This window comes from Columba livia, chromosome 9 (assembly GCF_036013475.1).
Source record: "Columba livia isolate bColLiv1 breed racing homer chromosome 9, bColLiv1.pat.W.v2, whole genome shotgun sequence".
Taxonomy (NCBI): Eukaryota; Metazoa; Chordata; class Aves; order Columbiformes; family Columbidae; genus Columba; species Columba livia.
In genome coordinates this window covers 26,505,073-26,532,286 of record NC_088610.1, presented here as the reverse complement: position 1 = coordinate 26,532,286, position 27,214 = coordinate 26,505,073, and the positions used below count along the sequence as shown (strand labels likewise).

The following is a 27,214-nucleotide window of genomic DNA, read 5'->3' as shown; positions in this document are numbered from 1 at the left end:
GTGACAGTCAAGGAACAGAAGAACAGTACTGCAAGGAATCCAAGTATGTCATTCAGAAAGGTCTCCTATAGCAGTTATCTGAAGGAAAGTGGAAGTTTCCTGTTACCTCTGCATACAAAGCAGTATGGTCTTCTATCACATACACACTAGAGTTAGATTAATAAAATCACTTTCTGTTTGAATTGTAATACACTTAACTGTGATCCCTGTTCTTCTTCTATTTACTTTAGCTGAGCTCTAGGTGATAAGTTACTGCAAGAATCTTCATTACATCAGCCATATTCAGTTAAATATGCAGAACGTGCAAAATGAAGACTGAATTTGAAATCAGGGTCTCTGTGGTGGCCACAAAGCACTACAGCAAACCCTGACTTGAGAGAGTGTCCAGATCCAATGACGTTAGCAGAAACTCTTCAGTGAGACAGAGCCTGGGGCCACTTATGCGAAGACTGAAAAAATGCCACGCAGGCTGCCTATCCCATTACAGCAGCCACAGTAAATTGCTCTGAACAAATCTTAGTCCACAAGTTAACTGGCGTAAACAAATTGAAAGAGAAAAGGCTGGATTTGTAATAAAACAACAATTGTAAGCTTGGAAAATAACTTAGTGAGACCCTGAATTCTGACTAACTGCTTGAAAAAATGCAGTGAAATTCTCTAGCCACTTGAATACCATTAATCGTCCATTTGGAAGAACACTAGCTCAGGGCTTAGAAGATTTGTGTGCTATTAGCCTGCAGCTTTTAGTCTAGTTTTGAGCAGGCATGAGTAAATTAGGAACTTAACTGGCTGCTGTGAGGACACTTTAAAACTTGGAAAGTATGCTATGATATGATAGTAGAACTTTGTGCAACAGATATATCATAGCGATGTTTCGTTTCGTAAATTTAATGCTGATGTAGGATTTTTATGACTTTAATATGCAAATGCTAAAAATCCCCTAATACAAATATTATAGCTACCAATAATAATACTAAAGCATGACAGTAATTTTTCTGAAATTCTGATTCAATACAGTTGCAATTTTTATCTTAAGGTTGCACTTAGAAAGTTATAGTTTCATTGGAAAACAATTTCTGCTAATGGAAAATTCAAGTGAGGATCCTGCTTTTGGCTGCTTAGGCAGCTTCTGCAGGGTTCATTTCCTGCTTACAAAGGATTTGTGACTTTAAAGTAAAAAAAGCTTTTAAGACATGAAATTATTCCTAAGGATTTCCATTTTCTAGCCAGCACTATTAACACTACTAAACTACAAATGGGTTCACAGTTATTTGTAACATAATCAGGGCTGAGATACTGGTTAATGTCAAATTTTGAAGTAATTCTGGCTCTGTCACGCCCTGGCAAAGCTTTCAGATCCAAGCATATTTTGAGGACTTCATTTCTAATTGGTGGCATTGAATTTAAAAACATCACAGTTATCCTGACCTTATTTAAAAGCTGCTGACATTCCCTTTATTATTACTGAGTATCTATTTGTTGGGTGAGAAAGCAAAGGTTTAGATTCTCAGACAGTGCAGTACCAGTTGCATTGAGAAGAAGAAGGCAGGTTCACACTAGCGGAGGCACAGGCTTACAAACTTTGCTGATGCTTAATGCAGCCCTCAGGACTTTTTTCCTTTCTGCAGCAAATAAGCCCACTAAGATCATAACAGATCAATATAGCCACTAGATACCAATTCTCCTGAAAGTCTGGTGAATACAGAAAGTGTTTTTTAAATCTATGTCTTAAGACAGTCAATAGCTTAAAAAAAGTAAAGCTCTTTGTGAAAAGTGAAATTGATCTTTTTTCAAAATCATGTAAATCATAAACATTTGGTTTACCCACCACAGCCATTCCTAATACATCCCAAGAGCTCTGTAAATAAGAAAATTGGTTTTGATGATCTAGGGAGGTGGTATAATGAGAACTGACAAATCCACACTAAAGTTAAATGTCCCCTAGAGTCTTAAGTGTGGAGTTGTTAATATGGTCGCTTCAACATGGCAAATTACTGATAAAAGTTTCATTAAGCTATCAGCAACCCTAATAATATATTTTTAAAATATTAGGCATTAATTAGAGAGAGAGTCACACATAAGAAGGCTGAAAGGAATTTTAAGAGGACATATAAAGTCCATCTCACTCTGCCAAGGTTGCACCAAGTACATCCCCTACAATCTGAATAATAAATACAGGAAAATAAAATTTAATGGGTAAAATATAAAAAGTGAAGATTAGTAGATCAAGTTCTAGTTCCATTCTAATGCACATTTCAGTAGCAAAGAATGTGATTTCTGTAAGCTTCAGTTTCCTAGCCTAATAACAAATTTGATTTATGGACAACAATACAATAGGAAGATTTCTATTCAGTTTGCTAAGCATGAGAGACTGAGTTCACTGGAATCTGACCATATTGTGATTTATCATTCTATTTCATTTCCCAGAATTTCACATCATTATTACTGTGGTCTTCTGTAACCAGAAGCTGTTCTTGAACAGTGCAAATTACTCCCTCTTGCCATTAATTCTGCTTTGGGTATTGGACAGAAAAGTTCTCCCTGTAAGACCATGCTATTTCCTACCATCTACCAACCTCAATTCCATAAGAAAAGACTCCATTAACCTCAGGGAAACACACTCCTGGATGTGTCTTTCGCACAGTCACCAACCTGCACTGTAACCACCCGCACACCTTGTGGCCTAATGGGCTTCAATAATCAAGGATGAGCTTAATGAAAAAATTATGTGTCACATATAGCATTCCCATAGCACAGTTAAAAAAAACCCAGAACAATTATTTTTTTTCTTGTCTTATTTGGTGCAAGATAGAAAATGCTTCCAAATAATAATCTTGCTATATAATATACATTCACTCTTGTATTGTGACAATGCTGCAGCGAAGCCTAAGAGTTTGCAAACTAGTTTTCACACAGGCTATGAGTTGCTTTTGTAGCCTTGAAACTCATTATATGTAATACTTTTTTTCACAGTAGGTCTCAAAAATATGGATGGCTTAATTACAGCTTTAAATAACAAAATTGCTTAATCATACTGACAGATAAAGCACCTGAAAGCCCTGATTATGTACTGTAGCTGCAGCATGTCTTTGTGCTGTCATGCTGTAAATTCAACGTGTCTTAGTAAATTAGATCTATAGTTTGTTCATGATGAAATAATTCTATTATAATGCACCTTTATTTTGCTAAATTGCATCATGGAAGCATGTCAGTTCAGTAACACTTGATGACTATAGTTAGGCAGCACTCGGTGTTTATTTTTTAACTGTGTAACTAGAAAGCTGCTCAGTTCTGCATTTTTACGTAATTGTTCATCATGTCCTTACACATATGCATTTCTAGACTTTGCTATTACCAAGAGTTTATCCAGATGCGGAAAGTAAGTAAATGGAAAAACATCACCAAGCTTTCTTCCTGAACTGCAGACATCCAGAAACCATGGCTCCAAGGCTGGAATAAACAGCTCACACACACAGATGAATGAACCCATATTTATTCATAACACACACTATTTATCTCCTAACCTGCATTTGGAAGGATAAAGATGTCAGTCCTGCCTTTCTAAGCCATATTTTTAAGTCAATACTGAGCTATTCTCTATGTAAGAAATTAAATTGATTTGGGGGGCTTTTCCACAGTAAGCCTCAAGAATATCATACTTCCAATTAATTCATGGTGCTAGAGCTAGTTTGAAATACCTTTTCATTTCTTACAGAATTTCTTTCCCAGAGTTTTGTTTGTTGGTGTTGTTTTGGGGTTTTTATGGTGTCACAGGGTCTTGCTGCTTGTGACAGTCCTAACCGGTAACGAACATAACTACATATGTGAATAACAGTTTCTCGTGTAAGTAAGAGGTGAAAGAGCGCACATAATAGGTGCTGTTTTCAGAGGAGCCAACCTAGCTCACCTTCAGTCTTTGGGAACAGTAGGCCAGCATGAACTAGTCTGAAAACCCTATATCATATAATAAAACTGTCACAGCCAGAAAAATAAGAAAACTGCAAAATGAAGAATACAAATACACAGAAATATATCCAAATAATTCCAAGTAAAAATGCAAATAGATGAATTCTAAAATATTTTCTGCAAGCAGCTCAGTTGCTCTTTTAGGTTCATAGAAGTTTAACAGAAGCACAGAGCAGTCACTGCTTGTCACACTGGGCTGGACTGCAGAAACCAGAAATGCACAAAACCAGGCCAATTTATAGGGAATACTACTTCAGACCTAGCCCAAAGGAATTTTTATACATCATAAAGCAAGATCTTGACAGCCACTGTGATTTCTTTGTCAAGATTTTGTTATTAGCAGTGATTCTGCAGTGGCATTAAAAAGATATATGAAACAAGCTTCTTTCGACTGGAGTCTCAGAGAGTATTATTGACATTTATCAGCACTGCTGACTCATCCTTGTGCTAGCAAAAGCTGTTTTGAAGCAAGATGCTGAATAAAAATTCATAAAAATAGCATTTAAAGATGGAAACTGGTAAATAAATTGTGCCAGAACAGGCAAGACTATAAGACACTTGGGGTACTGTGGATGCTGCAAAGACTTTTTAAGTCCTGAAATTATTTCGTCTCCATTGCAACATGATTCATTTATCATTTCTCTCTTACTGGCTCTGTAGGAAAATGCCTAACTTACATCTTTTTGTAATTTTATTAAATATGTATGCATAAAGCAGTGCAGGTTTGCATATCAATTTGTAAAATAAGTGATTAAGAGCATAAGAAACTCTTATGTTGGAAAGTATAGGACTAAGAAGCCTGAGGTCTTTTATCTAGAGGTGAAACACAATGCACAGAGAAGATGAAAGCTTGTGCCATCCTATCCCCTCCGTGTATCCTTAACCCTCCAGGACTGACAATGCTGTGTGCTTTTCCATAAATATTCACTCATTTTCTTTCTTTCTGAGCCTCTCAAGAAGGAGGCCACTAGGGCTTTCCCAATGTGAATGACTGTCTTCTCAAAACTAACACACACTAATTTCTAAAACTCCAGCATGTAAGAACTTTCACTCATAAATGCTGTAATTTAATGGAAATAGCTAATTTAACTAAGAAAAGGTGCATATACCAAATCCCTTGCATTTCGTTCTCTTATCACATAACATACATTTCTTCAAAAGTCAGTTCCTGCTGTATCATGTCCCTGCACATTAGCTTATTTTAAAAAGTAAACGGAAATGAAGAGCTTGACCGGACAAGACTGAGTCCAAGGGTTGGACTCGATGATCTCTGAGGTCTTTTCCAACCCAGTCGATTCTGTGATTCTGTTTTCTAGAGGTGGAAGACCCTATTGTGTGTGGTCAGTGAAGTAGTTAAATGCTAATAGAGGCCTTGCCTCTATCCTTCATCATCTATGTACATGCACAAAGATAAAATGCATCATGCTCAGATTTATCTAAACCTCTCTCTCTGTTTCCTATTATGAAAATAATTGTCAGGGCTTTTCCACAATGAAAAGCACTGCAGGCTTATCTTGGGTTATTCAAAGCAATTTGTCTCATCTTAGAAAAGAAACAATAACTTTCTGCATATTTATCTATTTTTTGCTGACTTAGAATGGCTCCAGATCATGCAGTGTATTCCCCCCTTTTTAAGAGGATCAATACCAATTTTGCCTGTGGGCTAGAAGACTATTTTCAGGATGATAACATTGGTATAAAACAGAAAATAATTTCCTATTGTGAATAAAAACAAGTACATGAAAAAAAAAACTCCATCCTTGGCTAAGATCCCTTCTCCAACTCAATAAAATGTTCCTATTCTGTTGATTTAGGGAAAGGAAAAACACCTCTTGACTTGACTATCCTCAATATTAGTATGAGAAATGTAATATCTTCGATGAATGGAGCATGAAATATGCTGTGCATGGTCCTATTTAATGTTATGTTTTCCACTGTCACCAAAGGCTTTAATGCCTTGGTTCATTATTCAAATTACTATTTTGATTTGGTTCTGTGTGGACTATAGTAAACAGCAGTTAAAGTGCATAGAAATGGAGGGAGAGAGTTCTCGCTATATTAACCAGAAATGGGGAACACAGAAGAATTAATTGTCACTACTTCTAGCAGAAATTTGAGGATCAAAAGAAGATTTTCCTGTGGATGACAATGAGAGCAAGACAACTTACTTTGAACCTTTACTACAGAGCTGCTAATAGAGCTCCTGTAAGTGCTTTTGGAAATGTCTTTGCATTGAAAGAAAAAGAAGTGAGCAGACTAGACTACCGAACTTCATGTAATAGGTACTCAGGCTTAAAGAGTGTCTTACAGTTAAGTGTGAGAAAATATATTATTAAAAAGTTGACAAACACATCATGATACTCAACTGAAACCATTGTGTGGGAAACTCAGAAAAAAAGGTTATGGTTCTGAAACAAAGAAAACACCTGCACTTCCAAGGAAATGGGAATAAATAAAAGGAAGGAACCACCTCTGATCGGGCAGCTATTGCAGATGTTTGGGAAAACCACACAAGTTTTATTACCCAGCAGGCATAAGAGACTTGACACTGATTCTCTTTAACATGGTTCTTTCAAAACCTTTTCTTCCAGATTACTACTAATAGATTCTCTCACTACTAATACAGTTATTTTCCAAAAGGGTGAAAGTGGGAGAAAAAAACAAACTACACCAATTTTTTTTTTCTTGTGTTTCTTACAAGTAACAAGGATACCTTCAGTTCAAAGTTTGTTACCTCTGATTATTAGCACTTTTTGCAGACATACTCATGTGTTAACAGTTCGATACTAAAGGCACATATGCCCAGAGTTACAGCATTCTCAGGTCATGCATCCTCAGCACAACAGGAAAAAATTAGCTTAGCAAAGTCCATTAATTTTATTGTAACAAATAGGGCTAAATACACTGAAAGCCATACTGAAAATAAATCCTAAGGCCGATGGACTCACTTAAAGACACAACGTTCCCAGAGCTAATTTGGGAGCCACTGTATGGAGGTTTCAAGACGCTTGCTATGCATGGCAGTTACGATGGCTGTGCTCCATGGCAAGGCTTCAGATGCACTGCTCAGGCGTGGCTCTAGAATATGTTACAGGACTCCTTTTATTCCACCAAGAATAGAGCCTGCAACTAAGATGCATGCCACCCGCCACAGAAACAAGATCTAGAGAATTAATTAAATTTGGAATGACAATAAGCTCACTTTCTTGGTCAGTGCCTTGAAAGAATGAGTAGTCTTGTGGACTACGTAGAGACCAAAGCAGCTGGTATAATAAATTTTACTACTCTGAAATAAGAATGATAAATGATTTCACTAGTTTATTCTTCACCTTATTCCAAGGTCACTGGATTCCTTTCAGCAAAAACAAGCTATGGATTGTTATCACAATCATAAAGCAAGCTCAGTAATAAAGTACTCTGCCACATTTTACTCCACTATGGCTGTGCTTGGTACTGATCTTTGAATTGTCTTCCAGAGTCATGTATGCAATGCTGTCTACAGTATCCCGGGCAGACAGTGAGAACTGTACAACACTTAGATACAGTCTAAAAGCCCAGGGAATCTGAGGATCTGCTACTATAGAACAAAGAGTTCTGAAGGTGAGATTTCCAGAGCTATTTCAGTATCTACACACGCAATGGTCTAAGGTAGTACTACAATTTTGGAGCATATTTTAGATTACACAAATCAGTACTGGCAGACAATAAAATATACACTTTAGAACAAAACAGTAGAAATTAAAAGAGTTAATGTGTCAAGCACCACTTTGGACTGCCTTTAGTATATGTTCTTGCTGAGGTGGCCTCAACAAACTAACTTCTCTCCAGAAGCATAACTCTGGGTACAACTGATTGAATCTCAAAATATCTCCAAGGAGATATTAAATTTCAGCTGAAGATGTGAGAAGTTGTCTGCTTATGATATTTCCCTAGGATTATTCATTTCAGACAAAATCTGTAGATGTGTGATTCTGTATATATCTGTATATATTCTGTAAATATCACTTAACTAGTTACATACACACTGAGCACCCTCAAATTCACACAGATTTCCCAAATCAACAGACCATCCAGAGGTGGATTTCTGAGATGAACAGCACTTTTTGCAAGGAAATAATACTGTCAAAATAGAAATATAAAGAGTATATGTTGCTCATCAATAACACAGATACTAATCAAATTCCAGTGCAAGGCTAATCACACACAAAAATTTGCTTGATATGAAAAAACAATAGTACAGGATAGACTGTCTTTTTTGTGATATAAGAAAAAAAAATGGAAAGATGTTAGCATACCTGTACTTACCAGTTTATGCCATTTTTCCTGTCTATTTTTTAAAAAGTATGGAAATCATGTGGAGAAAGTAGAATAAGAATAAAGTAATTGTAGATGGTAATAGAGATAAAGAAGTTTTTTCACACAATCAAATACATCCCCTGTCAATGGAAAATTATCTTTGACAGTACATTTTTTGAGTATTTTGTCATAGTTAAGTTAAAAGAGTTACACACAGATTTCATTTTTTGAGAGGAAATTGGCCCTTTCTCATTGTAAGGATATAAAAGAGAAGCTGATTGCATTCAAAGTCAAAATACTTTACATAAACTTTGTATTATCGTTAATTTAGATGCTTAGTATATATCTTAGAAATACAAATTCATCTTCAGCACTCAGAACAGCATTATCTGAGGTGACATCAGTTACTTACGACTTGTCATGTTCAATATGATTAAATGTAAATTTATCCCTTTCTAGACACTCTAAGATTTCACATCAAGTACAGCAGAAACTGATTCCAAACTGGTTAATGGAAATGAAACCAAGTGCTATGGTCATCATATAGTTTCTTACCACATTCATCTGATAATCATCACAAATGTCATCTTTTTATATGCATCTCAAAGGTGAATTAGGAAAGTAACCATTCCAGTATCTACATCTTCAATACCATCGTTTGGACTCAAAGACATGAAGAAACTTGCTTTGAGAAAATACTACTTTTCTGGAGTCTGGCTTCTTTCATCCAAATGATCCTTATCCTGCTTAGAATTAATAAGTCTATGAAAGGCAACTTTTATCTCTTTAATAATAATTTCCTGGTGATATACTCTTCATAATAAAGAGAAATTACATACAGCACAGCAGATGAAAGTAAAAGTCTGCAGATTAGATTTACCATCTATTACTAATGCCTTTCTGTGTGTCAGCACGCTCTTTATTGAAAAGGTTTCCATCACTTCCATTGTGCTGATAAAGTAGATTTTTTTTTTAATGATAAATGGAAAACTTTTAGGGAACTATATGCAATATCATGTCTCTATCCACTGCCGAAGAATATAAACCTCTACTTACTGCTTAAAATGACCCAATTAAAAAACCTACTCTATAAAATGACTCAACCAAGTTAACTCATTTATCTCTTTTGATGTGGATCCCAATTAGAGGATGTGAGAAGTTGTTGTTGCAGCAGTTACAAGTTGCAACATAATTGCAATAGACTTCCGATTTCCCAAAGCAATTATGCTAGGATTTAGGTTGTTCTCTAGGATTTCTAGAGGGGATGGAGACGAGGAGGGGTTGCAGATAAGAGAAAACCACAGGTACCTGATCCAGCTTCCAGTGGAACTCCGCAGGACGAAAGGTGTCAGCCTGATCAAAGTCTTTGCGCAACAGAAACACTAATCGGCAATTGTGCACGTACAGGGCGTAGTGGTGTCGGTTCATCTCTGAAAGAAGGGACAAATAAGTAAGTGATCTGAACTGTCCTCAACGCTTTCGTTTATGTGAGTGTGTTTGAAAGCAATATACATGTAAAAGACAAAAAACAACCAAGTAAAAAAAACTCCAGAAGAATTGACTTTTCTCAATATCATGGATCATTGTGTTTCTCAGGGAAGCCACATATGGCAGGCATCTTCCTGAATTAGACTGTAGCAGTTTTGTTTATGGAAGCATGATGTCAAAACTAACAAACAAAATCCAAATCAATATTTAATCTAACTAGTTTCAATGAAGAATTAGAACTCATTTTCCCAATCTAAGTCATATATATATATATATATATATATATATAAATATATAAACCAACTCCTATTAATTCCTACAGATGTGTTCACAGAGATTATCCAAGAGGAGAACCAGTACTTGAAATTCAGGTAGACAACAGTCCCCTCAATAAGTTATCAAGTCGACAATGCTTAGAGTGGCATCATCCCAGATTAGCAACTCTTTCTTCAGACCAAATTAAATAGGAGAGAAGGTAACACCCTGCTAACTTTGTTATGCCCTTTGTCAAACCTTTTTTCAATACACAGACTCACCTGTCTTGTCAGAGTTGCAGAGAATAGTCTCCTTCTCAGCTCTTAATCCCGGACTAGGACCATGTTTCATCCACAGAGTGATGGTGAATTGATCAGTTAAATTCTTTGGGACTATTCCATCTGGGATTTTGGCTCCTTGCTTTCCATCAAATTTAAAAATCATGTCATTGTTATCCATAAGAAGCCCAGCTGTCCAGTTAGTTTTTGCACTGGGAGATGGTAACAGGTCAATGGCACCTGAGGAAGCTCCTGCAAATGATATATAATGAATAACATGATAAGAGACGAATGAAAAAGCTGTGACGATTAATTTAATATAGGCCAGGAGTTTGAGTCACACTTGTTAGATTATTTTTACTACCCAAATAGTCCTACTAGCTTCACTATCAAATCACATACACATTATATAATACTGACCATAGTAAGCCAGTAAGAATTATTAAACGTATTGCACAGACTACAGAAAATAATTTAATGTTATCCTTCTTGAAACTTCTAATTGTTTTCTAAAATTCATTAAGGACATTTCTTCAGTTATTTTAATAAATGCTAAGACTAGAACCAAATTCTCTACATCCAGCTGGGAATCTTTACATCTTCCCTCCCTGGCAGCATGGAGATATATGGTATGTGGGGAAGACGTTGCAAAATAGAGTACAGTGGGGATGAATGTAGGACAAGTTTCCTCATGTCCAGTAGATAGCCATGGTTTTTGACAATAACGTTGGTATGAATGTAAATATGTATTCACCCTAAACCAGATAATATCACTTTAATGCTGGCTGCTAGAGATACATAATAGTTGTAACTCCATGTGTTCTCGTCTAATGATAGATCTTAGACTTTTAAGTGGTACTCACAATTCACATTAGCCACCCCACGCAACCTAAAGCTAAATAATTAGCAAAGTGGTCCCCTGCTACACAGTATTTGTTAGAATTAATTGGAAAAAAGAACAACCCAGAAATGGAAAACACTGTGGTGCCAAGATCTGATAAAATAGCACCATTGCTTACAGTTCTGTGTTCTCTTGCAGCTTAACAATTGTCAGACAGCTTTAAAAACATGTAATGAGCTACTCAGAGCCTTTACTCAGCTGGTGAAAGAGAGCATTTAGTGGAAAGCGTGCTTGCCAGAGTAAAAAGGACAAACAATCTTTGTATTCTTATTGATACTTTGTCAAGTAAGAATATCGTGAACAAACCACAACTGAATAAAAAATCCCAAACTAGTAAGATATCCCACCCTCCTCCAGCACTCAAGGAGAGAAAAAAAGATGCCAACTTCCTGCAGGAGTGTAGAATTTAGGACAAGAATGTGTGGAGTTGTATCATATGGATTTTTTAAAGAGTATCATAGTAATGATCTGAAAATACCCAGTGACTGAGTTCTCCAAAACTTATTACTGTAAAATGAGGTTATTTTGAAGTGATAGTAATATCAAGCCTAACACCTACACATTTAAAATTCGAGCACAAATTGTATTTAAATTATAAACTCTAATTCTGGATATTACGCCACCCTGCATTGCTTAATACACAGACGTCATCAACAGGAATACATCAAACTCAATTCGTCCAGATGGCACAATTCGTGATAAACTTTTTTTTTTTTTTAATTAAAGCCACTAAAAAATAAAATTACTCTCACAGAACACAAGTAAAATCATAATTTTATCAATCAATTTCCTTTTGTGTTAATTTTTATGGTAATTTTATGGTAATTTTTTAACTTACAGAAGGAACAGAAATTGTTTGCACCATGGTGTAGGTCACATTCCTTTTGAACGCTTTACATATGCTTTTAAATGGGCACATGCTTATATTGGGTACATTATGGGCTCAAAGAAAAAGCTTCATCCCTCACTATCCACTCTGGCCATAAAAATTTGGAAAGATTTATTTTTCCACTAGAATGAATTTATGGGAAAACTCCAAAATGGAAGTCTGTCATATAGCTTAGATATGTTGGAAGGGACCCATCAAGTCCAACTCCTGTCCCTGCATAGGACAACCTGAAAATTGACACCACGTGTCTGAGGGTGTTGTGCAATTGCTTCTTGAATACTGTTTAACTGCTTGTTAAACTCTGATTCAGCAAGGTGCTTAAGTAAACTACCTTATTTTCCCTACTTGATGTCAGGCCTGTGTAATAGCACTTGGGTACCAAGCTCAACAAGTTTTTTACCCATCTTTTAATGGAGATTTATGGGTTACTCTGGGCCTCATCCTGTTAGTATGTATTAATCCTGCCATGAGAACAACTATTGGATTATGTGCTTGGGAGATTTAGTTGTAGGAAATCATATTGTTTCAATCTTAATAAATCCAACCAGCATCTCAAGCTGCTCAAGCTGCTCCAGCTACACAGACCTGGAGTAACACCAAGAGGATGTATCTGGAGGTCATCCCAGAAGAGCCTTATCATGCTATTGGATCAGTGCCCTTCCAAAATCTAGGGGCTTATGCCCTTTTCTTCTAAAATGCTTCCAGAATAATGCAGGAGCAGAGTTTTGGATCGAGACCCCTGAGGTAGTCCTTGCATATTCAAGTGCTCCTTTTCACAAGCAACTTAGAGAGCTGTCCCCACCTTCTCTCTCACCCTTCATGTTCCTGCTGCAAATCTGTGCCAGGTTAAGCACATACTGCTGCTGCTTGCTGAACTGGATCAGGCCGTTAGCTTAGCTCTGGAAGCAAACCACCCACATAAAATCGAGCCCAAATTGAGCCTCGGGCAAAGCTACACAACCCAGGATATAGGAGAGAGGGCAGGATCTACCATCCTAGCTAGAGCATGGCCTTAAATCTGATACTCAGGGTTTCCTTATTGCAGTTTCTCATCTGCCACATGTGAGAATTAGCAAGGCCATTATTTTCTACGTTATCTAAATTTAGAGGGAAAGAGCAAAGCACCATAGTCATCTTTCCACCATATTCTAGGCCACTATTTTTTTTGGTGACATTTATTCTGGACATGTTTTTGCAGTCAATTGTGTCTTTTATACATTCTTTATATTTGTTATTGTTGGATGACAAGGTGAAAAAATGCTTACTAAAATGCTTTGAGGCACAACACTAATAGTTCCTTGACTTTAAAATGACTGAAGTGTAATTTAATCATCTAAACTGCCCACTTGACTGCCAAAGTGAGTACAAATCATTGGGTTACTGAAAGGCAGGCCTAAGCCATCAGTCATATTAAAAAAAATAAAATTAATGCACTGTCCTTAGCATCTGAATTCTCCAGATTTCGAAACAGATAAGTAAAGGAATGAGCACAGGATTTATAAACCGGGCCCTTGATTATAAAGAATCTAGCATTTTATATGGCACAGATGAGTATCTGTGATTGCTCAGCTCTGCACTCTCTGCAATTGCACAATGCTTTTCCAGTAGAAAAAAAACAGGGTTTTCTTCCTTTTCAAATAATTTAGTCAACCATTAGATAGAATAAGGTAATTTCTGGGAGAAAACCGACTTCCAGAAATAATTTAACCTGCATTCATAAGAGTTCGCTCTATATTAAGAATGGTAACAAATACTAAATACCAAAGCATAAGCTAGTCCAAATGCAATTCTGATGTAAAGTTCATTTTCATTCACAACCTTTTTATCGAAGTCCTATTATAAGTTTCTACCTTATCTGTTCTTCTCTATGAAAATATGGAAACCTTGGACAAAAAAAAAAAAGTTCTTTCAGCAGTGACAATTTTTACCCCCATTTACATATACTTTTTACATTCTATCTGTTTTCTCAACTGCTTCCTATTCTGTTCCTTGACAGACGTGCCGAGTAAAAACTGGAAGTTCAGCAGTTCCGTTAGACAGTACACCTGTCCACCTGTTCAAAGGCTGTGTGCAACTACTACAATGGCACTGGCAGACTTGCTGAAATGTTTTTGATCATTCTGCTTTTCACCAGTTTAGGCCTACACATGGTGCAGATGACAGGTTAAGATCGGACTAGTATTGAGGAACATCTATTTTATTCAGGAGAAAAAGAAAGACCTGACATTTTCTTTTCTACTGCCTAAGTGTCAACAGGTAAGGTATTCGAGCCACACTTTGCACAACCTTCCCAACTAAAGAATTTTAAACCAGCAGAAGTTATCTACTTTTGGTGCTACACTTGAACTGATAATATTGTTGGCTATAGTTGCTATTAGTGTTTTATGTCAAGGTAATCATTTGGTGGTTTAGATCTTGTACATAGTGATCTCCTCTGAATGATTGTATCATTTGCAGTTCAGGTCTGTAACAGGCATAAAGCAATGTTCTTTTTGCTGCCAATACAGGTTCTTAGAGGAGGCAAAAGTACTTGACTTTAGCTATAACATATTCATTTTTATTACAATGCCAGTATTTTATGAAATCAAGACTCCAATAGGTCACAAACCCTTGGTTAACCTCTCATTTGTAATGTCATTAACGCGATGAAAATACATACTGTTGGCGGATGGGTTTTCTCCTGCTTTTCTAAGACCCCAGTCAGTCAGATAAAGACACAGGATTAAAATTATGATTGCTTCTGTAATCTCGACTAAGCAATTTTCAGGTTGAAAGTGTTCAGATTTTATGAGAATGCTACTACTCCCACTCACCTTTACGTCACTTTCTCAATTTGCACACGTGATTGGTAATCGTAACTGCAAACTACTTTTCCCTGGGAACTGGCTCTCCCGTTTTAATCATGCCGTAACACTGGCTGAATATTTTCATTTAACAAATTATTTCTTAAAGGTTAGTGTATTGATCTTAACATATCTGCAACCCTGTTGTGTGGTTATCAAAGCAAATGTAAGCTATACAGCAGAGCACCAAAACCAAAGATCCATGCATTTAAATGGAAAAAATACTATAGCTCAGGCAGGAGCCAGGTAAAGAGATGTTTTGGAGATGAGAATCAATGTTCCACACCATCAGGGCTTCAGATGAGAACTCTTAAGATGACACAGTTTCAGAGGAGGAAGAGAAAGAGCAGATATCAAAAGGCAAAAGACATGTGGCTTTTGCTCTGCCACACACAGAATCTTAAAGTTATGAAAGTACAGCAGTGTCCTCAAGTATTTAATTTACCTTTCAAAATGAATTTGTATCTTTTAGACCAAGTTATCAAAAGGCAGGAAAAGTGGAAAAAAAAAAAATTAGGAAAACTTTCTCTACTAGGATACCTATTTTCTGAAATTTATGTTTCTTAAACATTTTTCTCAATTAGCCCAAATGTTCCTTTACATTTTGTTTGTTTTTACTCTGGCACAGTTCTTAGGAGAGGAACAGAGAGTTGAGTCAGGAAGACTGAAACACAAGATAGAGACTCAATTCTTCTCAAGTCCTACGATCTTCCTATGATGGCAAATCTATACCTGAAATCTCACTATACTGTCACACCAGATTAGTAGCAGAGGGAAGAAAAAGTGAGAAAGAGGTGAAATAAGGGAAGAGAGAACATAGAAGAGAGAATATAGAGAAGGGAAGGTGAAGAGGAGAGAAAAAAGTTAAAGTAGGAAGAAGTTACGAAAATAGTGAAAACAAATGGCAAAGAAGAATGAAGCACCAGTCAACTATAACCACTCCTTTCATTTTCATTGCTATGATTCAAAATGAACCAGCTGAGTAAATCCACACAGTGCGTGCTTACAGGTGACAAGGAACTGGTGCTTTATCTGGAAAAATTGTATTATATTAACTGAAAGTGATATCCATACCGCATAATTTCTGCAGAGATTTTTCTGAGTACGTTTCACGATCACAACCCTTTCCAATGTAATTGGTCTGTAATTCAATGGTTGCATGTATTGAGGAAACTGGTCCATCACACGTTTCTAGATGAATGCTGGGAAACAAAGGTATGCTGCCAGAACCAGGCTTGTATTGAATCCGTTTGTTCCAGTCTGGAAAACAAAACAAAACAACAAAAAGATCAAAGAGTGATTACAAAAGGGAAGGGATTTATAAAATTTTAAATGACATATTGTTCTGAAAGGTCACTAAGACAAAAATAAAAGTTTGAACTTTGCATCAAAAAATTATTGTCTTCAAAAACTGGGGTTTGCCCCTCTTTGTAACAGTGTCAGGCTAAATTAACTAATATGACTGCTGCTAGAGTCACACAAGCACATCGTATATGCATATCCTGACAAGAAGTGCTAACTGGTGTGAGTCTGGATCTCCAGTCTCGGTGTCCCTGTGACAGACTACAAGCTTGCTCTACAGGGCCGAGGCTGTCAGCTGCACTGAATTGGGTCAAATTTCACCATTTTGTGATACAGAACAAATATCTCCAAAGATCAGGCTTTATACATCAGTCTCACTGGACTGTGACCAAAGGCTAATATAACACGTCTGTAGTGCCACTTCTTGTCTTCAGTTGTCTTACTAATTTTGTGAAGTATTAATGACAGAACGTTATAGCTGAAAGGACTACTTATACTTTCAGCCAGATCTCACTCATCTGTGGTTTTGCTTATGCAGATGTCTCACAGCCCACAACATTTAAACTATCACCTGCCTTAGGCAGCCAGCTGGACATGCCATACATACCACTATGCTTCTCAACTAAAGCATTTAATTTTTAAATCAAATTACTTATGATGTTTGCAACCCGCTTCAGAGAAAACTCTAGCAAGCAGCATTAATGAAAAACGCATATTTTGGCTATCTTCATAGTTCATATTTTCATAGAACGTTTTGGTTTGGAAGGGACCTTCAAAAATCACTTAGTCCAACCCCCCTGCCATCAGCAGGAACATCTTTCACTAGAAGGGGTTGCTCAAAGCCCCATCCAATCTGACCTTGAGGACTTCCAGGGATGAGACAACCACACCTTTTCTGGACAAGTGTTCCACAATCTTACTGTCCTTGTAGTAAAGAATTCATTCTTTAAGTCTAATTTAAACGTACCCTCTTCCACTTTAAAGCTGTTACTTCTCATTCTGTCACTACGGGCCTCAGTAAGGTTTCCCCAGAGCCTTCTCTCCTCCAGGCTGAACACCCCCAGCTCTCCCCACCTGTCCTCGGAGGAGAGGTGCTCCAGCCCTTTGGCTATTTTTGTGGTCTCCTCTGGACCTGCTCTAACAGGTTCATATCTTTCTCTCACATTTTAACCGACTCCAGCCAAATTACCACACAACATAAATAAGAATTCCACATTAATATAGAGATGCAAACGGTTAATTATTGTGAAATCACAAAAACATTCAACTCTGCTACCTAATGTCTACATCTGTGTGTCTGTAACATTTGTCAAAAGAAATATGCTTACATACACAGCTGCAGTGTCGCTGCCTTTTTTTAGACCCAGGTAAAAGAGTACTCCAGAAATGGAAAAATTCTAGGTCACTCAATAATCTTTTAAAGCAAAAGGACAGAAACATTTTTTCTAAATAGCAGTGGAAGGAGAAGTAATAAATATATACATATAAATCTAGCAGGTGAAGGAGTTTGGTTTTTCAACAGACCTCATTTTCAGAAAGCTTGCACTCTCCCACAATCTTAAAGTGGATTAAAAATTCACAAGAAAATCTGAAGCAAACAGTTTGAAACGCAGAGCAATCATCAGTCCAGATTCCAGACAAAGGAGACAGGATGCTGGCAGCCACTAGTCTGCATTTCAAAATTCTAATATTTTCTTCATAACTTTTAATCCCAATGGTACTCATGTAGCATTTTGTTCTCAAGAGGAAGCTGAGACTAAAAGAATGTTTAGCATCTATTTTTAATAAAATATTTCAGACTTGCACATCACCGCCTAAAGGACAACTACAACTACTTTATTGCCTGTGCACACGTCAGCTGAGTTGCTATTTTAGTAGTAGTTTTCAGTTAATAATATTCAGCTACTTCATTCCATATTTAGTTAGATTTGATCTGCAGGATTGCATTAATTTGTCTGCAACTGTCGACTTAAACAGCTCCCTTAGTATTTCAAGTACCATATAAGGTGCATCATTATAATAACAGATTTCTGTTCCCTATACATTCCAGAAACTTAAGGGTAACATTTTTCCAATCAAACAAGAGCAGCAAATTCTTTCAGGTACTTCAGGTAAAAATAAAATAATTTGCTGTTTTGTATACATGCTAGTAACGTATGAATTATTGATCTTTATATTCTCCTATTCACCAGTTAAAACATTATATTCCTCTACCTGGAAGGAAAAATAAAGAGGTTCTCATCAGTACCTGAAATACTTCTGACTATCTCAGCAGCTTTCAAGTTTCAGCCACATTTTCATTTCTCAGCTATATCAAATTAACTGGCACTCATGCAAAATACTCATTAGTGTATGTGAGATGTGACTGAATTATTAACTGTAAAATATCTGCAACTGCACGGTCACCTCCAGTTACATGAAGAATGTCTTATAAAAACCACGCTATATAAAATGCCAAGGAAGAAAAATGTGAGACCTCTGTTTCTGCCACGTGAACATCCCTTGGATGGGAAGAGGTGTTTCACTTCACAGTATTACCCTTCAACTTGGCAAAAATGGTAATCATAAACCCTGATCATTCTAAATCACCTGCATTTATCTCAGCTTTAAATTGTAAAACATCAACTAGACTTGTACTAGTGTATTTGTACCTCAGTCCCCTGCAGATATTTATAAACTGTATCTTTTAAAATATATGTATCTGTAACTAACTCATGTCTAGGGCTCTGCAAGCAGTCAAAAGACAGACAATCCCACCTGCACTGGTAGGTTGCACTGGATTAGATAAACTCCACCCACATGGTTCCTTCTTTGCCACAAACTGGCATGTGATACCAGCACATTACAGTGCAGACTGAGAAAAGTAAACTCTGCCTCCCCAGTAGCAGGGGAAGACTAATCCCACAGGAAAAGCTTGAACAGAACTAGCCCTGCTTAGCACTGCAGAAGACAGCTTTTGTTTGGATTTTGCATGCCACTTGTGGTATAAAGCTCTTCCAAACAATACAAGACAGCTCCAGCTGGATTTGACTTACAACATAACAACATCAGAGTGTAAATATCACGATGTCAAGTTTGTGGTTCAGGTGTCATCAATTATAAAACAACTATGTCAACTTGATTCTCAGTCTCTGAGGTGTTCAAACTATTGCAAGATCAAAATGGATCAAACTTCAGTGCAGTTTGAACCTTTAAAAGTAAATCTCAATGTACTAAACACATTTTTCTTTTAACAGGAGGATAATGTAATGACTTTCCTTGATTTCTACACTAACAGTTTTGTGCATGACTCTTTTTCCTTGTGATCGATATATAATCGATGTATTTTCACTAATTTCTAATGCTCGATGACACCAAGAATGCTTTAATCTGATTTTCCCTTGAAGGAGTATGGCACATGTGCAGAGGAGGTATGACCTGATTCATGTCTCCTCCTACATGTGTGTGGCTTTGAACTTTAATTCTACCTCATGACATTAAAAATCATGACAAGGTAATTAAAACTGAAGACATTTTAACGCAACTCGTACTATGCCAGTGAAATGAAAACCACCTTTCACGCTGGAGTGAAGATGTGCATCCTGGCAGCTAAATGTAAGATCAGATTTATGTAGTGCTTTTAGTGGGTCCCTGCAGCATCTCTGCATAATAACTGGAACATAAAGTTCCCAGAGCAATGTAATTGGTAGATCTGTTTCCTCTACAGCATCTTCGCATCTGTCCCATCTATAGAGGCTGGATATTGGCTAAAGGCTATTCTGCTGCTTTTATTTTTTTAATACCTATATACTTCATAGCTTTGCCAAGATATTTTTATTAAACATTTTCCTCTTTATTAATTTGAAAAAAATGAAACAATCTAAAATAAATAAAAATATCCGTATACACAAAGCATTGCAAACAAGATCAGAAATATCTCTGTAGTTTCACCAAAAATACATGTATTTTCATGATTTATGAAACTCCCTGTATCTTAAAAGCAGCAGTCAGACAGCACTAGATTCTGACCAATGCTATTTGGAAGAGCAGCGCACTGTCCTCACAAAACAACAATTTTCTTTCAACACTAGGTATTTATTGAAAAGTGCACATTTCCAGAATATCATACATTGCAGCCACCTCAATAAATAACCTGCTGTACAGTTCAGCATTCTCCACAGGCAAAAGATCAATGGCCATAAGACATTTCCAAAATGTACAAGCTTTGGTACTTGCATTTCTACTTTGAATTAAAGATACAGGGCATTTTTAGCAAAACAGACACAGGGTAACAGTTCCTGCATATATTCTCTTGGGCAGCATTCTCTCTATGGGCTTTTAAATTGTACCAATCTAAGAAAAAAACAAAAAAAAGAAAATCAAAGGGCTTTAGTTTCCCACTTTCCCATTTGGAAAAAAACCAAAACCAAACCAAACCACAAGACACACAATCAATCCATCTGCTGTGCTCCCCATTTCCTGATTAGCCCTCCTCAAACCTTCTGAAAAGAAAATTTTTACTTGCATAAAGGAAAACTCAGCCTTGCAAGAGATCTTTCAAAAATTTTGAATGCTGTTTCTTGACACAGATTACAGTCCGTGTTATGAGTCCATGTTATTATTCTCATTTTAAAGTATATCATTAATGTTAAAATGGATAATCTGCTATGTCTTGTCATCTCAGGAGGAAAGTAGAAAAAAGACTGGTAGTCATCTCTGTCCAGCCCTTTCTTAAATACCTTTGTTTCTGTGAAGAACCTGAACTACTTAACCAGAGGTCTGTTCAGCTTGTGTAAGCACATTCCCATTTGTTAAGTAGACAATTTTACAAAGGAGGATGCCCCTGCTTAACTGGACACAAAGCAGGTAATAAGCACCAGCAGAACGCTACTTCCAGGATCCATCAATGTCACTGTGTGCTGCACAGACCCTCATTTTCTAAAAACAATTTGCTAAGTTTTAAAGGGTCAAGCAGTCACCACCGACAGGAAAAAAAAAGCTTTTTCTCCTGGGAACCAAATGTGAAGCTTTGCGATGGTTGCCACAACTCCTACCAGATGTGTTGTGCTAGGGAAGTTTGGTAGAAGTTATGCCAAAAACAAAACAAGATTTAACTGTCAGCTACAATCATGCTTCTTTTGTGTGTTTAATGACACACACAAATACCACAAGTAACAAATACCGTTTAGGATACTTCTTATTAAATATTTCCCTCTATTTTTAAATTTATATATATATATACACTATCCATACAGATGTATGCACGTATACATAAAATATGAATGTTTTTAACCAACGTGGCAAAATAATATTTAAAGTTCTGTTCATTTATTTTTGAGAAAAGGTTGTTTCACATCCAGCACCACTAATTATGCAACAAAAACAAACATACAAACAATGCCAGAGCGCTGGAACAGGCTCCGGAGGTTGTGGAGTCTCCTTCTCTGGAGACATTCAAACTGCCTGGGCACATTCCTGTGCAACCTGCTCTGGTGAACCTGCTTTAGCAGGTGGGTTGGACTGGATGATCTCCAGAGGTCCCTTCCAACCCCAACCATTCTGCAATTCTGTGAAAACTAATAGATTTTTTTTTAGGTTTGACAGCTAATCTACAAGCTAGTAAGATACAAGTGACATGACTCCTAAATCTCATGCCACATATAAATTTAAGGATGTTAAATATGATGAGTGATTTGTTAAAGAAATGATAATCAGAAAGTTTGACCCAGTTAAAGCCTCTCCATGGCACAGAGAAGACTCAAACTAACTTCCAAAGCCCACCTAAGGCACCACAGTTTGCTAAGAAATTTGAATGCAGATCTCATAAGCCTAAAGAAACAGCCATATACACATCTTCTTTCTATGGTATGCTGACAGTTTAAAAAACAAAAAAAACAGCAACAGAAATTTGGACAACTGCAGGATAGTGGTAAAGTCTGCTGTTGCAGGAGTTAGTGCACCATAATGGAACAGCAGCTGTGCCCAAACTAGTGACACTGAATAATCCAACGAGTGATAAATCCCCAAGCCATAATGGTGCCTAATTATGCAAAACAAAAATATCTAAAAAATAGGAAATTACAGCAGAGGTTTAACTATTATTTGTTGTAAGTTTGTATTTGAATAGTAATAGGTATTTCCTGCAACAAACTGGATGTCAGAGCCCCAAGTGCACTAATAAAGCCGTAATGAGCCTCCATAAGCCTCTCCTGGGGCCTCCATTCACATCCATGGGCCAGGAGCTCTATTTAAGCTCAGCCCCAGCACTTCAACCTAGCCTGACCTATGATGCTGCAGAGGTGGTGTTCTCTAGCTCAGCCACAGCTTTGGCCATAGGGTCCATTTATCCAGAAGTCAACCCACAGACTGACTTTCTGGCTTGACAGACTGGCCTCATCACTATGGACCTGCTCAGTGACATGATCCTAACTCTCATCTATGGATCAACTTCCTGGGACCTGCCTCCTCACCATGAACATGCCTGAGGATCTGGGCTCTTGGCTGAACCTGGTCCCCATCTCTGGGTCTGTTCTGCTCACATCAGTTGGGTAACAGGTTGGCTCTTGGTGATGAAGGCTCTGCCAGCCCTGTTATTAGACTTGACTCCTGGCTTGCCTTCCTTTTGGGAGTAGTCCTACTCTTGGTACTCCTTGACATCACATTTAGATGTGGTTAGAGACTTGTAATGTTTGCAGAAGAACAAACTACCGAAAAAATATATTGTTATGGGAAGAAGCAGCTTCCCAGTTGTCCTGGAGAACAAGGGCTGCGACTACTGTTTGAATCCTGGTGTTCCAAGGATTTCTCTACTAAGAAGCATGCAAAGAGCTTCTCAAATTCCATAAGAAAGACTCTGAAGCATTAGTTACTGAATTCAATTGAATTGAGGATGTCAAAACTTGTGTGGAAACTCTGGAATTTTTAAGCCCATGGTGCAAGAATATGTCGAAGATTTTTGTGTGGAGGAAAAAAAAATACAGAAAAGCTTCAAACCTAACTGGATATCCTGTAGTGCTTTAACTTCTGAGTGGATGAATTGTCAATGGAACCACCAACCATCAGCTGCATCTGAGAGGTAAGAAATTTCTCAGTGAAATGATAATTGTCCCAGTGAAGCTCATGGAGATCTTGCAATGAAAATTGAAAAAAAGGAAAGATGGTTTTGTAGTTGTAAATGCAGAAAAATGAACAAAGGAATGAACCTCCACAGAGGTATATGGAAATAAGAATCCAGTTAAATAGGTCTAAAATGAATGTTTTCTTGCATGAGTTAAGATGGAAAAGTCAGGCTTTAGTATTTCAATTGTTACATAATATAGAACTGCCTAAAGAGAGGGCAATAATGGGTTACTCTGAAAAGGTAAAGTTTGTGGTACACAGGGAAGAACTAGTAAAGATCCTTGTGAATCTGCCTTGGGATCGTTATTTGATATTTCCATTAATGGTCTTGGTGCAAAGCCAGGACTGCGTTAATCACTTCTGCTAGTGACAAAATTGGAAGGCAATTCTACATTGGAAGTCGATATAGAAAGAGGATATCCCATGTACAGAACAAGATGACCTTGAGAACTGGTGTTATAGAAATATTGCTTGGTAGTAACGACACGAAGTGCCAGCGCATGCTCAGGGACCCGGCAAGCTGGGGAGTCATCACTGAAAAATGACACCTGGAAAAAAAGCTGATTCCATTCAGTCAATAACAGCATGTCCATGAGCCACCAGTCTGATATAGCCAGGCAACAGAAAGGTAGTCTTGGAATATATAAAGAACCGTGTTACCAGTAAGAGGCTGTGGTAAAAAGAAATGCAGTAACACCTCATCTGGAGTGTTCAGGAAAGATGTATTTAGCTGTAATATATACACAGAATTTGCTGAGGAGAGAGCATATCTTAAAATTTAGATTGAATCAGGTATGACTGCATTCTCTAAATATGTCTGGTAGCCAAACAAAAGAATGTTGCTGATAGAAGAACATAAGTGAGTATGAATTTATGCAAACTTTGAGCTCAAAAATTAAAAGTACTCAGATGTTCAATTTATTTTCAAATGTCTGAAATGGGTATTTAAACAGTGGGTATTCTACCAAAATGGTGCCATTCGAGTTAATAGCTGAATGTAAGCATTTTGTTACAATTACCTTGTCTTAAGAATGTATGGCTAATACAGGCACAGCAGCTCCAAGACCAGACTGGCATAAAGGCTCCTTGCTTTGCAATAAATTTCATTCTAAAAAGATGGGTAAATACCTTATAGCTAAAACAATACAAGCACTGCATTTAAAACTGTTGGGTATGTGCACAAGAAGAATAGAAAATGATTTATATTTATTGCAGAACATATTTGGGCCTTCAGAATTGTTCCTGAAGAACAGGAATATTATTTTCATAAGCAAGGTTTCTGTACTTGACCACCCTCCTCCAAATACCCAATTGCTTTAGTAATCATATTGTTCCATGCTAAAAGCACTGACAGCTCAAAAGCGAATACAGTTTTGGTTTTCCACTGTAATTGGATTTTATTAGAAAGCTCCCATGAATACCAGTATAAAATCACTCAGCATCTACTGCAAATAGCACCTATGAAGTATGTTCACTCAGAAGTACTCTAAGATCACCCAGCTACTAAAAGAGAAGGTCCTGCCCTGCTCTGAACAAAGGGAAGATTACGTTTCAGCTGATATGCCCTGTACATGGCCTCTGAATGACATTAAAGAGGTGATAAGAATGTGCCTTTTTGTGGTAGCAAAGCTCTAGGTCACCTTAGTGAGCCCTACAAACCCTAAAGAAGTAGCATGCAGTATCTCTGATACATTAACTTATTAAATATTTTTATAGTCTATTAGGTAAATAAACAAAGAGAAGCTTTTATTTAAAAACTATGTTTAAGCAAACGCTAAGCAGAAAGTAATTGAATTTTTAAGGATTTTTATTTTAATGAATTTTTTAGGAACTTCTACTTTATATTACTCCCTCAGGTAATTAGGTTAAGTGAGTACATGGGTTCACAGGACTTGAAGATAAGGTTAGGAAATCTTTTCAAATTAGTAAAACACTTCAGGCTGGATGCTGTGAAATCCTGTCTTCTAATGAGAGTCTGAAGTTTCTCTTAAGCTGAAGATTAGTGATCATTGCTCAGGTAAGGGCCATATTAAATTTGGCAGAAAAAAAACAGGTCCTATTTGGTCAAGGAGACAATGTGATTTTTAATTTTTGGATTGTTGTCTTTGCTCCATACTTGCCTCCCCAAGAAACACATTCAATCTTCCCTGTTTGTTTCAGAAAAGGCAGAGTCCCCTGATACTTCACTGGGGTATTCAGCTGATTGGTTTAGAGGAGCTTTTGTGTTTTATGCATTAATAACCGCTTCCTGCCTGAAATAAATTGCATTTAAGGGAACAACCTAACTTTTGGTTTAGTTGCTCAAAAGATATTTTAAGTTTTTGAGGATGTGATTCTACCCTTCATTTTTTGAGGCTAAACTCCTATTTATTTTCTTCCCATGTAGCACCAGAGAGCTTAGTACAGGAGTAATTGTTTTCAATTTTCTGCTATCTTGCATCTTTCAGTACATTGTTTAATATTTCCATTTTTTATCCCACTAGGATAAAAACTAGTAACTTCTTCGTTTTTATGAAGACTGTTCCTACAAGTAGCAGAAATAAGAAAAAACCCAATATTATGGTACCATAAATGAGCTACAGAAAATATGGTGTAGATTAAAGGTTTGTGACTTTCTCATTTCACCTCATGTTTTTTAATAAAAATACTGTATGGACAATTAGTACTGTGTTGCCAGAAGTCTGTCTACCCTGCTTTGAATAAGGCAGAAGTAACTTAACAGAAGTCAATTAAACATTAAAATTACTGTAATGAAAAGAACCACACTGGACGTGAATCAAGAGGAAAGAGCATCATGTCTGCTCTCTGTCCACAGAACTGCAGCAAAGGCCAAGTCCTGGAGGAATGGACAGAACCCCAGGCAATGTGCTGAAGAATTAGTAGAAAACCACTAATTGTGTTTAAAGAGAAAAAAAAAAATAGAAATAACTTCAACTGCAAATCTACCCATTATGATGTCAAATACTATCATCTAGCTTTTCTTTATAGTGTTGTCTCTTTACTTACCTGGAAGTAACTGATCACTGAAAATCACAGAGATTAACACACAGCATGAAGAGAATTTGTAGAATAGCTGCAGAAGTCAGTTGACAAAACTTGCTAATGAGATATTCCAATTAAATTAACTGATTAGGAATTAATTCAGTTAATTGATTTACAATTTTAGCTTGCTTATGGTACAATAACATTCCAGAGTGGTCTTCTCAGAATGGTTTGATGTCAGTTTGGGTCAAGTTTGTTTCTAAAGTATCTTCTTGATAAAGCAGAAGCTTATTTTTTTTTCTGAAAATGTCTGTGTGGGAATGCTTCCTGACTATATTAATGTCCATCTTCAGAGAGCAGGGAAGTAACTCCAAGATTTAATGAAGACTTAAATGCTAATAGCCCAAGGGAATACCGTTTAAATGATAGCACCTTGGCTTGTTGAGTCTTTTTTGCTCTGCTATACTTTGTCAGTCACGTGTGATTGGCCTCTAGAAACAGGAATAACTTTGTACACTGTTTTACATAAACCTATTTGTCCCTGTCCCACCCCTGCGCAATGGAGGTTATTTGAAGGGCATCTGCATTGAAATTTAATGCACTGAAATTTTTAACACTGAATGTGCATTAGACTACTACAATGTCTATTCTCAATAGTTACAGAAAGAACTGAACAATATTACAGATCACTAAAGCCAGTAACTTCAAAGAAATAACTGCCAATGCTATAAATAGAAATTCCAAGTGTTTATTTATTCAAGCTAACACTGAAGAACAAGAAAAAGAAAATCATGTTATATTTCAGTAACTTCTATGTTATAACCAAAGGCTTAGAATATTCATAATTTCTGTCAAGCAAAACATCATTGTATCTCTCTTATTCATCCAATCTTTTCAAATATAACATTATTTCCAA

The 27,214-nt window shown here is 36.8% G+C and overlaps 1 protein-coding gene across 5 annotated transcripts in view; it reads right to left on the bottom strand.

Annotated features, from left to right (window-relative positions):
* Window positions 1-27,214, bottom strand: part of CLSTN2 (calsyntenin 2) — a 439,253-nt gene that overhangs the window by 49,779 nt on the left and 362,260 nt on the right. For all 5 annotated transcript variants that reach the window (XM_065074409.1, XM_065074406.1, XM_065074411.1 and 2 more), the window contains 3 exons: window positions 15,991-16,176; window positions 10,287-10,535; window positions 9,571-9,692 (listed from right to left, as the gene is read on the bottom strand). In XM_065074409.1, coding sequence (XP_064930481.1) covers window positions 9,571-9,692; window positions 10,287-10,535; window positions 15,991-16,176 — 557 coding nt within the window. The remainder of the gene's footprint in view (window positions 1-9,570; window positions 9,693-10,286; window positions 10,536-15,990; window positions 16,177-27,214) is intronic.